At 35.0% G+C, this 14,357-nt stretch overlaps 2 protein-coding genes across 2 annotated transcripts; both read right to left on the bottom strand.

The window, feature by feature from the left end:
* Positions 1-9,056: 9,056 nt before the first annotated feature.
* LOC131672409 (uncharacterized) lies at positions 9,057-12,296 on the bottom strand. Its single transcript, XM_058949612.1, has one exon. It carries the CDS (start codon positions 12,294-12,296, stop codon positions 9,057-9,059), a length of 3,240 nt encoding a protein of 1,079 aa, XP_058805595.1.
* A 21-nt stretch (positions 12,297-12,317) lies between these two features.
* On the bottom strand, positions 12,318-13,319 carry LOC131672400 (uncharacterized). The gene has a single exon (XM_058949600.1). It carries the CDS (start codon positions 13,317-13,319, stop codon positions 12,318-12,320), a length of 1,002 nt encoding a protein of 333 aa, XP_058805583.1.
* Positions 13,320-14,357: the final 1,038 nt, after the last annotated feature.

Raw genomic sequence — 14,357 nt, 5'->3', positions numbered from 1 at the left:
CTACGCTTCCTGCAAGTATAGCGGGTCTAACTGTGGTTTGATTAACTTTGATATCTCGAAATACATGTGAATTGTCAAAATAAAATGTACCGCTTTTGTGTAAATCATAACACGTTTGTTGGCTTACATCCATTAAATATTCTATCGCACCATTCTCTATTATAGAATTATGTGAATGCATTCCGCAATAATAAACAGTTCGGTCTACTTGGACTTTACATTGAATCACTTGAGCAGTTTCATAGTTATTTAACTGTAATAATTGAATGTATTTTCTTGTTACGTTTATTTTTGTAGAAGGCATTTCACATTCTTCCACGCTTAATAAAGATATAGTGGTTATATTAAGAGATCTTGCTCCGCAGTCGTATCCTATGATGGCTGTAACTGGATTAGTTATTGTTAAAAATATCAGTGATAACAGAGAAGAATGCATCATGTTTTCGGTTCTGTAATCAGAAAGTATTTCATTATATGTTCCTTTTGTTCAATTATCTATTGTTTGTTTCATAATATATATATATATATATATTTTGTTTTATGATTTATCTCATTTTATTTTATATTATATTATATTTTTCCTCTCTCCCCCCTTTTCTATTTCGGCTTATTTTCTTTGGTTGATTTGTTTATATGCGAAATTCGGAGTCTATTTGAATGAACTATTTTTGTGCCCTTTTTAGTCTCTATTTTTACATTATGTTTTGGAAGAATACTAACTATTTTATAAGGCCCTGAGTAATGATCCCCGAATTTCCCTGGTTTAGGTCCTGATTTTAAGAAAACGTAATCACCTAAACTAAAGTCTTTTAGATTTATATGTCTATCATAATATTTTTTTGATTTTTCTTTAGAGCTAACTAAATTTTCGTAAGCTAATTTTCGTATACTACATAAACGCGCAACTAAATCTATTATATATCCTTTATATGTAGGTAACGTATCGCTCTCACGAAGGGGATTATTTGAGGGCATTCGAGCTAAGCGTCCAAATACAACTTCATACGGCGTATGTTTGGTACTTTCTTGTACACAGGTATTGTAGTTTAGGATAGCTAGGTCGAGCCAATCATCCCAATCGTTGTCAAGATCGGTGTATTGCTTTAAGTACTCAATTAATACGTGATGAGATCTTTCTAGGGAACCGTTCGACTGAGGCATGAATGCTGTGGTTTTTAATTTCTTTATCTTGAATCGCTTGAAAATACGCGTCATTAGTGAACTCAAAAAATTTCTGCCTTGATCAGTAAGCACAGCTTTCGGACATCCAAAAACACAAATGAATTTCTTAAGAAATGCGTCCGCTGTTGTTGATGATAAGGTGTCTGCTAATGGGACAGCTAGACAAAATTTACTTAATTGATCCTGAAAGGTTAAAATGTATTCATTTCCTTTTATTGTTCTTTTTAGAGGGCCTACAATATCCATAGCAATTTTATCAAACACTGTAGCACATGTATCAGTTATTATCATAGGTTGTTTGATCTGTAAACGAGTTAATTTCTTCAATTGACATTCTAGACACTGTTGAGTAGATAAGCAATGTATGTTCTGGGATACAAAGGAGCCGACAAAGGATGCCGCCAATGTATAAGGATACGTGTATGTTCTGGGACACAAAGGAGCCGCCCGATGAAGGTGTGAAGGTAGTGACACCTTTTAATTAATGGTCAGACCCCATGGTGAGTGTCTAAAAGGGATTTGATGTACCTTTGACACCTTCCGCGTGCCAGTGGGCCCCATGCTGAGTGTTAAGGGGCATTTGATGTTGGTTTGACACCTTGCGCGCGCCGCCAATGTATAAGGATACGTGTATGTTCTGGGACACAAAGGAGCCGCCCGATGAAGGTGTGAAGGTAGTGACACTTTTTAATCGCGATAAGGTGAGACCCCATGCTGAGTGTTGCATTTGATGTTCGTTCGACACCTCCCGCATGCCAGTGGGCCATTCGAGGGGGCCAGTCTCCCCCCCCTTCGATAGTAGGACGCTTCACCCACCCATCCACCCACAGAGGTTGTTAAGGTAGGATGCTGTAGAAGTCGGTAGGGTGTTTGGTAAACTATATGTTTATGCTGGCTGAGTGTGGACCCTCGGAGAGGGGGTAGCGTCTCTAGCTTGCTAGGCGCGTACGCCGTATAGTGAGGATGCTGTTCTCTCTCTCTCTCTCTCTCTATCCCTCTCTCTCTCTCTATCCCTCTCTCTCGCTCTCCTTCGATAGTAGGGCGCTTCACCCACCCGCCCACCCACCCACAGAGGTTGTTAAGGTAGGATGCTATAGAAGTCGGTAATAGTGCAGATGCTGTTTTCTCTCTCTCTCCCTCTCTCTCGCTCTCCTTCGATAGTAGGCTGCTTATACTAGCTGAGTGTGGACCCTTGGAGAGGGGGTAGCGTCTCTAGCTTTCTAGGCGCGTACGCCGTATAGTGAGGATGCTGTTCTCTCTCTCTCTCTATCCCTCTCTCTCACTCTCCTTCGATAGTAGGGCGCTTATGCTGGCTGAGTGTGGACCCTCGGAGAGGGGGTAGCGTCTCTAGCTTGCTAGGTGCCGCCACCACCCACCCACCCAACCACCTCCTACCTTTCGTCTGACTACTCCCTCTTCAACCTACAGCGCCGAAACCGCTGCTTTCAGCGCCACCATAGTGCTTAAAAGCCGTGCTCGATTGGAAAAGAGCGCAGTCTTTCGAGACAGCCCGCTTCACTAGCTTTCTTAGCAGTGACAAGCAGTAGTAGTAGTAGTAGTAGTAGTAGTAGTAGTAGTAGTAGTAGTAGTAGTAGTAGTAGTAGTAGTAGTAGTACTAGTAGTAGTAGTAGTATTACTAGTTATCTTACGTACATTTTCATTACAATGGCTTCTATTTCTTATTTTGAAAATACAGTACGCGATTTATGGAAAGCCTATTACAACTCAGACGCTAATAAGGATGATTTTATTAGATGGAAAAATATAATAATTACCGCTTTGCATTCTCTTGAAGAATATATGTTACGGCCTAACTTAAGTAGAGCAATACGACAGAGATGTCAAACATGCGCTACTCATTTGAATTCAATCGAAATTAATTTAAATAATTCCATAAAAGTCGGAGGAAATGTTAATTCATTACGAGTCATTCCAAACCAAATTGAAGGGGACGGAGTTATTTGGCGTGAAATAAATTTAGCATTTGAAAAACGTATCATTACTGCATTCATAGCCAATCAAGAACATAGAGATATAAAGTCATTCTTAAAAGCAGCAAATAAATTATTACAACTACAAATACCAAAATATCTTTCAATTCATAATGCTCTAAAAATAAATATAGAAATGTCAGCTTAATTTACCGTAATAAAAGATAATGTAGAGGACATTCAAGTAAAGTATTTCAACACCGAAAATGTTTCTATTTTCTAAAACGACAGATCTTAAATTATGGTTTACAGAAAATATTGAAGATGTTATACTTAAAAATTTAGAAGAATTTCAAGAAAAAGATTCCGGTTGGACATTAAAAACTATCATCGGTATTACTGTTAATATAAATAAATTTAATCCTTTCAAACCTGGCTCATATATTCAACTACCAAAACAAATAGCAGATAAAAAAGCAATTATCAACGTTCAAAATACAGATAATGAATGTTTTAAATGGGCTGTGCTTGCCTGTCTTCATCCAGCTAGATTTCATAGCGAAAGAGTTCAAAATTATATGCCCTTTGCGAATTGAAATTCGATGGTATAAACTTTCCTGTTGAGGTGAAGAATATTCCTAAATTTGAAAAATTAAATAGTATTTCAATAAATCTATACATACTAAAAAAATACGGTTTGAAATTCGAAGTCTCACCATATTATATATCAACTTTAAAACAAGATAAGCATGTAAATCTTTTGTTACTACAAAGCGGTTATATTGATGAGAATGAAACAGAAAAATCTAATAGATCAAATAACAGTGATAATTTCAAATTAAAATTCCACTATGTATGGATTAAAAACTTATCTGCTCTTGTTAGAAGTCAAGTAACGAAACATACTGCACAAATTTATCTCTGTGAACGCTGTCTCCACTATTTTAATAATAAAGAAAAATTGAATATTCATGAAACAGATTGTTCAAAATTAAATAAATATAGAGTTAATCTACCTAATTTTCCTCTTCTGAAATTTATTCATTATGATCGAAAAGAAATGTTTCCGTTTATTATCTATGCTGATTTAGAGTGCTTATTGAAACCAGTAAATAACGGACGATCCTTCCAAGATCATGAAGCCTTTAGTGTGGGGCTTTATATAAAATGTAGTTATGATGATTCCAAATCAGTCTTTAAGATGTATAGAAAAAAACTGAATGAAGAACAATCACCCGCACAATGGATTATCAAACAATTTCAGATTTTGTTACATGAAATGAATCAAATATATAAGAATGCAATAGAAATGAATCTTTCATGGCGTAATCAAATGGATTTCAAGATGAGCAAAATGTGTCATATTTGTAGAAAATATTTTCAACCTGATGAAACAAGAGTTAGAGATCATTGTCATTTGACGGGTCGATTTAGAGGCGCTGCTCACGCATCCTGTAATTTAAATTATAAGAATCCTTATTTTATACCAGTTGTCTTCCATAACCTTACTGGATATGATTCTCATTTTATAATAAAAGAAATAGCTACTAGCTCTGATCTTGAGGGAAATGTGACTGTTTTAGCTGAAAACAAGGAAAGATATATAGCTTTCACAAAACACGTGGACGGTAGTACTATAAATTTTCGATTTATTGATTCGTTTCGTTTTATGCCATCATCTCTCGAAAAACTGTCTTCATACTTAACCAAACTAAATATCGTAGAGCATGAATTCAAGATAGATAAATATACAAAAACACAAATAGAATTATTGAAGAGAAAAGGCGTTTTTCCATATGAGTATGTTAACAGTTTTGAAAGATTAAAACAGACTCAATTACCACCTATCGAAGATTTTCATAGTCAATTGATAGATAGCAACATCTCTGAAGCTGACTATGAGCATGCTCAAAAAGTGTGGAATGCATTTGACATCATTGATTTAGGACAGTATTCTGATTTATATTTAAAAACTGACGTATTATTCTTGGCCGATATTTTTGAAAATTTTCGTAAAACGTGTATGGACGCGTATCAACTCGACCCGGCACACTATTATACTACTCCTGGATTAACATGGGATGCTATGTTAAAGTGTACAAAAATTGAGCTAGAACTTTTAACCGATATAGACATGGTTTTATTCATCCAAAAAGGCATTCGAGGAGGTATTAGTCAATGCTGTAATAGATACTCAAAAGCTAATAATCGATATATGGGCTCAGAATATAATGAAAAAGAACCTAGCAAGACTTTGATGTACTTTGACGTTAATAATTTATATGGATGGGCGATGACGCAATCATTACCATATAAAAATTTTAAGTGGGTCTCTAACATCGATGAGCCTCATTTTTTCAATGTTTCCGATAATAATGAGGTTGGATATATTTTAGAAGTTGATCTAGAGTATCCAAAAGAACTACACGACGAACATAAGGACCTTCCACTATGTCCTGAACACAACACACCACCTGGATCAAGACAAAAAAAACTTTTAACAACACTGTATGATAAAGAACGGTATGTCATTCATTATAGAACGCTAAAGCAGGCTATTAAATACGGACTCAAAATAAAACAAATACACAGAGCACTTCAGTTTAATCAAAAGCCTTGGCTTAAAACTTATGTAGATTTGAATACAGAAAAAAGAAAACAAGCTAAAAATGAATTTGAAAAGTTATTCTATAAACTCATGATTAATGCAGTATACGGAAAGACTATGGAGGATGAAAGGAAACGAAAAGACGTTAAATTAATTAGTGCATGGAGTGGTAGATATGGAGCAGAAGCACGGATCGCACAACCCAACTTTCATAGTAGTTCAATCTTTGATGAAAATTTAGTAGCAATACAGTTATCATGGACGTCTATTAGTATTAAAAACCAATATATATTGGACTTTGTGTGCTAGATCTCTCAAAAACATTAGTATATGACTTCCACTACGGCTACATAAAAGAAAGACTACCTCATAAAGCAAAATTACTTTATACTGATACAGATAGCCTCGTATATGAATTTAAAGATGTTGATATATATGAAATAATGAAAGAAAATATCAATAAATTTGATACATCAGATTACTCAGAAAATAATCAGTTTAATATGCCGTTAGTTAATAAAAAGGTTCTCGGTATTATGAAAGATGAATGCAATGGTAATATTATGAGAGAATTCATTGGACTTCGAAATAAAATGTATAGTATACTAATAGAAAACCATCAAGCAATAAAGAAAGCAAAAGGCGTAAAAACACATACTGTCATAAAAACAATAGATCATGAAGATTTTCGAAACTGTTTATTGGATTTAGAAATTATTAGGCGTGAGCAATGTAATATACGAAGTGTATTACATCAAGTAAGAACAGAAAGAGTGCAGAAAGTAGCACTAAGTCCATATGATGATAAACGATGTATATTCGATAAAAATCCTGATACACTTCCATGGGGTCATTACAAAACTATTGAAACGTCAAAGCTTAAAATCAAGAGTGCGGAACAACGCAGGAAAAGAAAGATCATAGAAATGGAAGAAAATCCTCAAGAAAGTTGTAAGCTTCCTCTAACCTCCGACAGAAGTCGCTCAGAACAGAGTAGTATGAAAGAAAATCCTCAAGAAAGTTGTAAGCTTCTTCCAACCTCCGACAGAAGTCGCTCAGAACAGATTAGTAATAGTGGGGAGGAAGAAGGCTCAGTTAGGAAAAGACTAAGGATAGAATAGTGAGAGAGTGGGGACAACGGTAGAGTGGGGGACAACGGCAAACATGGCGACTGAAGTCTGAGGAGTATGGGCAATGGAATCATATGAGAAATTACTCAAGTGGGGATAAGGCGAAAAGAGAGGGAAATTACGGCGGCTCGAGTTCTCTGAGAGGGGACGCATGGTACAAAACGGAGAACACACCTCAGTCCGTCGTAGTTCTTCAGCAGTAGGTTGAAGCAACAGCAGTAGTCTCTCTTCCTAGTTCTCCTATTAAACTTCTAGATTTTCTCTTAAAAGTAAGTTTCTTGTATACTAGTAGCTCTCTAACTATATATCCTAGTAGTATTAATTATTGATTGATTTTTTGTTATTGTAGAATGGACTTTTCATCAATTAATAAAATAGCCAAATCGGCATTTTTACCAAGAAAAACGATGGCACAATTAGAAAATAACTGTACCTACATGATAACGAGATTAAGATGGCTTAATACTCGTTATGGATTTAGTGTAGTTATAACAGTAGACGACGAATTCGAAATATTTCTACCTAAGCGAGTAAGCTTAGCATTGGAAAAAGATGAAGATATGCTGAAAAAATTATTCGAGACCATGGAAAGAAAGGAGTTGTTTATTTACCATCGAGAAGGCTCGAAAGTTGAAAAAATAAAAATTCGTTTCGGCCGCTATGTTCACTTTGTCAATTTTTTTCTCGAAATCTATGGACTTTAGAAAAAAATTCATGAGAGCAAAAATGTCTTAGAATCACTCGAGAAACATCCTAAAATTTTTTCAGAATTTTTGGAGACATTTTTGAAAATTCCATTTCCCAAGTTTCCCGAAAAATCAAAAATTGTCTCAAAAAATTCTGAAAAAATTTGAGAATGTTCCTCGAGCGATTCTAAGACATTTTTGTTTTTATGAATTTTTTTCTAAAGACCATAGATTTTGAGAAAAAAGTTGATGAAGATTGAAAAAAAATGTGACGGTGTAGGCCCGTCATGGCCTGCACCGTGTGCTTGCCTCCCTCTCCTTCTTAGCCAAAGGCGCACGGCCGGCATCAAGCGCACGTTATTATCACGTGCCTGATGCCTGCCCTTTTATTTTTCAGCTACGCACGAGAGCAGTGGAAGGAGAAGCCGTGGACGCGACGACGCGTTCGAGTATTGAGTGCGAGAGAGAGAGAAAGAGAGAGAAAAACTATAGTTTAAGTTGGGCTTGGCGCGCGGCATTATCGCGACCGGCATTGCCGCGTGCCGCCGATTAGGAGGCGAGTGGTGGGAGAAGGCGTGAGAAGCCGGCTCTCATGCACTCGCGACAGGGAGTTACGCGACGCGCGCGACAGCAATCAGTCGTACGAGAGCTGACCATCGCTGCCTGCCCTTTGTCCGGAAGAAGTCAGCATTCCCCAGCAGATCGGCTGGACGGGACTTCCTCTGCCAGCGACGCAGCAGTTGCCCTGCAAGAAGCCGTCATCGAGGCAGAACCCGACAGCCTTTTCTGCCAGGTCTCCGGCCACGCAGCAGCCAGGGGTTTTCCAGCCTAGCCGCCGGTGGGACACCTTCAAGGCCGCCAGCAACAGCGACGTCCACCAGAATTTGGTCAGGTCACCGATTCCTCTCTCTCTTTGTATCTCTTCCTTTCCTCGGCGATTCTCACGGTTCGCGTTGCTACGCCAGGCTTTTCCGAGCCGGCGTAGTTTTCGGCAGTGCGTAATTTAAGTGATTGTTTGAGCCGGTTAACGAGGTGACATGGCGCTAACGTGCCGGTCATCTCGTTTAGACTAAGTTTCGCGTGTTATTAGTAATAAGTGATTTGTACTCTCGTCGGCACTCGAGGTAGTGCATTTGTAATACTAGAGTCACGCAGCGCGCTATGCGCGCCTCAAGCTGTCGTTGTTACGTGATATAATTTGTAACATAATTGGTGGTTCGGATTCCACCTTAAACTGAACGTTCACTTATGATGTATGTAAAAAAACTCAGCCTACGTTACCCTTTGAAAAGAGGCGCGGGAGGGGTATTGCCTATATGCCTTTCATCATTATAATATGTTTCCAAATGCGTACCGGTACCTACTTTACCTCTGCAACGTTCATACGATTTTCCTTGGAGTAACATGACATAACATATTGTTGTAGAATAAACATTGTAATTATAGTTTTTGTTAGGAAAGTTATTAAATAATTATATGATGTTATATACAACAAATTTTTAACAGTCGAATATGTTTTTTATGAGTAAAGCTCTTTGTAAACATAATTTTTAACCTTGAAACTATTTTGTCGATGGCTTCCAAGAAAAATTTTAATGGTATCCCATGATCGTACCCTAGACATTGCTACATACAATTGTCCATGATTGAAAACGTCTCTACGTAAATCAATTGCAATATTATCAAATGTTTGCCCTTGAGCTTTATTAATCGTCATTGCAAATGCTAATTTAACAGGAAATTGACGTCTTTTAAAAGAAAATGGATACTCGTTAGTACAAAACAATGAGATGCGATTTAAAAATATTATATCATTAGATTTATCTCCTGTTAAAACTTGACATTTCAACAAATGATGTGAAAAATCTAATATCCGTAAACGTGTACCATTACATAAACCTTCATGAATACTAATATTTCTAATAAGCGTAACGATACAATTTTTTCTTAATCGTAATTCATATGGAGGTAAACTGGAAGGGTTTAAGGAATTTAAATATTCAGGTAAAAGTACTTCATCAAATTTCCCATTATCACATCCATCAGTACTGTCGATTGCTGTGTAAATGTGTTCCGTGCTGATATCTAGCAAATTAGTAGTTAATTTATTTATCTCATCGACATCAGCATTTCTTGGAGCTAGAATAGCACATTTACTCATGTTATCAAATTTCTTTTCTAAGATTAGTTTACCAAATACAGTCTGAACAACATCATTATTGATATCGAGAATGCAATGATCAGGCAACGTCAAATTATCGTGTTGGTCATTTAATGTTCCATCGCCAACTAATATTAAAAATTTTGCAAAATCAACTTCGTGAGGTAAAACTCTCATATTCGTTGTAAGATTATATTTGATGAAGTGCCTCCATAATTCACTGTATTTTATTGAAAGATTCAATGTTTCACTTCTTGTTCCATGAAGTCTAATTGGTAAAAGCTGTCGAAAATCACCACCTAAAACCATAACTTTACCACCGAAAGGTAAATCATTGTTCATAACATCTTTAAGCGTTCTGTTAACTATTTCCAGTGCATATCTTGGAGCCATTGGAGCTTCATCCCAAATGAAAACTCTTGTTTCTTTTAACAAAAGACCTTCTTTAGATTGCGCCGTAATGCTTGAAGATGAATCGCTATACATAGGAACTGGAAGGCCAAATGTTTTATGCACTGTTTTTCCTTTTGGAAGCAAAATTGCAGCAATCCCTGTAAAAGCCATTGAAGTAACTTTAATATTTTTTGAACATAATAAATTATAAATAGTTGTATAGATAAAAGTTTTCCCCGAGCCTCCTGGGCCATCAATATATAAACAATTATTATTATTCACCTTATCATTAGTAGCAGTTGCTAAATCCAAAATAACATCAACAATTTCTTTTTGTTGTTCATTCAATAAATTATATTGTTGTTCTCCGATATCTGCCAAATGTGTTTGTGATAACTGATCGCAACTTTCAACTAATAAATGAGTAATTACTGTTTGATTCATAGCAGGAAAATTAGACAAACTTTTACCTTCATGATTTAACATATTACTTATGTCAGCGTATGCCATTTGATGACTTATATCAGTATTGTTTGTCCTTGAAAAATCTTCGGATAATGCATCTTTAAAATCATCCCATAATTTTTCTGGATGAATTGGTTGACAATGTATTAAAATGCGAACAAATAATTGTCCAAGTCTTCGTGGCATCATCCATAATGTTGCTTCTTGTAGAGCTTTAGCCCACTCTTGGTCATCTTCTATTAATCCCAATTCAAGACATGCTGCTATGAATGAAGGTTGTAATATGTCGTTAACTGTTTTTAATGAATCGAAGCTTGTAGCTCCTCGTACATGCAATAGTAGTAATCGCAAGTGGAATAACTCGATTCGTGTAGGACTGATCGAAAACATCCTTCCAAAACAGTTGAAATGCGATTTACGTGCTACCCATTTGGTTACTTTGATGCCATTTGTTTTTTCTTTTTTATACGTAAAAAACCTTGGAATATCACTGTACAGATATTGCCGTGCATTTTCATTTTCAATATTCAACTTGAAATAATTAAGCAGTTTACTACTTACTTCATTGAGATTGTTTACAGAATTGTTTGCATCAGTAGAAATGATAACGCACTGTTGATTTTGTAAATGAACTGGTAATCGCTCTATAGTATGACTTTTGTCTTGTAGACTTTTACTCAAAATTCGATAGCATGCTTCAACGGGTCCAACATACCGAGTTTCTATGAAATTAGAAACTTTATCATGGTTGATAACATCTTTAGATGTATTTTCGGTCCCAATAACGACAGTAGCTGCGTCATGTCCTTTATAAATGTATTTATATAAATATTTTACAGCTCGAACACTTGAAACAATTTCCACATTCATATGACAATCAAACATTTTTAATAAGTTACGGCAATGTGGTACAACCCATCGATTATCAATAATATGGCCATTAGGTTGTTCATGTGAAACACCATCATCTCTTCTTTGATAATGAGGATATCCAGTTTCATCCATAATTGTTTCATTTTGAAATTCTTTTGGGAATTTTTTTGAACATTTGTTATTTACCATACACCAATCACCGCAAGGTCCATGCGTCATATTTTTTACAACGATATTCAATAAATCAGGATCAATATCTTTATCAGGTAATTCAGCGGATATAAATTTGTTAATCAAATCAGGTGTGGTTATTTTATGAGCATATTTTAAGGTAATTAATAAATGCATATGAGGTAGCCCACGTTTTTGAAATTCTATAACATATACGTACGATTCTACTTCTCCAAAAACATTTTTTTTTATAACAACGTCGAGTAATCGATTTTTTTTCAAATGAAATACACGAGCAACAATATCTGGTCGATCAGATGCCTGTTGGCCTGGTAAAAGGTTTTCTTGAATCTCTTTCCACCTTGGGTTGCAAGTTATCGTAAGAAAAATATCCGGTTTCCCAGTTTTACCAACTAAAGACATGGCATCTTGATAACTTTGTTGCATGTGACGTGGTGAACCCAAAAAAGTCGATGGTAAAATAACTGTTTTCCCTACTTCACCATTAATGTCATTTGCAGAATTTTGCAAATAATCATGTAATCCTTGGTATGTATCTGCTTTTAACTCTCTTTGATGATCTTTACACCATTGAATTCTATCTTTTTCGATTTTAACATATGAATCTACAACCCATTGTTGAAACAATCGACGACCTAGTAAAATGGAATTAAATTCATCCTGCCTTATAGCCATTTTATATTTAGTATAGGCCATTCACGTTACTCGTCTACTTGAATCATTATCATTTACCTTGATACGTTCTAAATTTCTATGCCATCCTCGTGAACCATAAGGATAAAACAAAGGATATATCCATGGCTCCACGTTAGGATCCATAGTACTAACATATTGCAATACCTTTGTATTTTTGTTTCTAATAGTGACATACGACTCTGGAATTTCACCATCAGCTGTCGTTGAAAAAATAGCAGCAACCTCGTTTGTTCTTTGAAAATTAAATCGTCGTCTATCATTTCCTGGTTTCAAGGTAAATAATAATTGCAATTCAAGTTCCTCTTCGACATTCATTCGAGATCTCTGCTCATTTATTTCTTGTTTCATCATTGCGTATGACTGTGCAAATATATTGTTCTCTCTTATTATTCTGTCTAACGTCGTAAGTGTTTCTTGTCTAAGATGCGGGTTTTGTGATAATCGTACATGAAGAGCCTCTTCTTGATCAACAAAAAAGAGCTGTCCATAAGCAGGACTTTCATTCAGGCAGGGATATAGTGCTGTATTGATTTGATAATATATCTGCCCATGAATTTTGAAACAATATGGCCCTGGACGGCGCTGTTGAAAGTCAACTAAATTGGCATTAAAAGAAGCAAACGAAAGCGAATTATTATAATAACGAATGTTATCAAAAAAATCATTTGAATTTGCATGAGTTCCATCAAACAAAGATGATAATTCTTGAGGAAAGTCAGGGGCAGCATCTAGAACTACTGCTCCATGGGAACAACAATCATTGAAAGATAAGCCTTTTTTATCAACTTTTTCCGATTCAAAATGTTTTGCTTTACAATGCTTACATAAAACATTCATTTTTCCTAAATAATCTTGTGCAATTGTAGAATTTCTACGTTCATCATTTATAAGATTACGCGCAACTTGACGCCTAATTCTCTGACATTCAGCATTTCTCAAACGTCTTTGAGCTTGATACACTTCTTCTTCCTCTGGAGTGCGTTTTTTTTTTGTTCTCCCCATTATAAAAAAAAAATGAATTTGAATGTACAAAGTAAAATACGATAATAATGGTAAATAAATATTTTACTGTTTAATAATCAAAATATAAATAATAAGGTATTCGATGTTATTAAAATAATAGTATATTCAATGTCTCTCTCGTATAAAATAAAAAACAGTTAAAATCTGTTCCGAAAAGTAGAATGATATAGTACAAATACACGCCAAGTACAAATGTACTTTTTTGGCTTAGTGCATATTCTACTATCAAATTTGGTTTGGTTTTACTTGAAGTTCGTTATCTTTTTTATTTTTTCAATCAATTTTCGTTTTTCTGTGTTCTTTGTTTCTTTATTTCATTATCCAGTTTCGTTTTTTTCTTAATCTTTGTTTTTCAAAATTTCTTTCAAACAGTCAGTATACTTTCTTCTGGTTATTCTTACATAAATTTTCTATTATGTTCAAAAGTCTATCTAGAAAGCAATATTTGAATATTGCAATTTCTTTCAAGCATCTCTTTCTTAAGAAATTAATTTTTTTGTTAAGTAAGCAGGTGTGAATAAAAACAATAAAATAGAAAGCACTTATGAATAATAATAACGACAACTATATATGATGTAAGTTAACAATTTATAAGCTATTTTTTATTTTCATAAATTAAACATTCCAATCAAATCACTATGAGCGATATATGACTTTATTTCTGTCCAGTAATATATGAAAAGAAAACTAAATTAGATGTATTTTTGTGGCTAATCTTATGCATGTCGTTATACTGTAACAGATCAAATTGAATGTGCCTATATAAGTGCATCAATTTCTCTTGAGGAACCTGAAATGAAAGAAATATATTCATCAATAAATGAAACATCTCTTCTCAATAACAAAAGATGGATATAAGTAGAAAAGCTCATTATAGTGATCGTTAGGCTAACATTTATCCATCTGAGATTTTTTAAATAATTTCAAGACATTGCCATATTTTTCGCTATCAATACACAATTTATAGTCTAAACAATCATGTAATCAAAATATTTATGAGATGGATGTAAGAAATAG

Source organism: Phymastichus coffea, unplaced genomic scaffold (genome assembly GCF_024137745.1).
Source record: "Phymastichus coffea isolate CEN01 unplaced genomic scaffold, Cenicafe_Pcof_1.1 PCOF00011, whole genome shotgun sequence".
NCBI classification, from domain to species: domain Eukaryota; kingdom Metazoa; phylum Arthropoda; class Insecta; order Hymenoptera; family Eulophidae; genus Phymastichus; species Phymastichus coffea.
The sequence above is the reverse complement of the archived record's forward strand: the minus strand, read 5'-3'. Positions and strand labels throughout refer to the sequence as shown.

Coding starts and splice junctions, on each gene's coding strand:
- LOC131672400 (XM_058949600.1), bottom strand. CDS start 13,319: ATGGGGAGAACAAAAAAAAAACGCACTCCAGAGGAAGAAGAAGTGTAT.
- LOC131672409 (XM_058949612.1), bottom strand. CDS start 12,296: ATGGCTATAAGGCAGGATGAATTTAATTCCATTTTACTAGGTCGTCGA.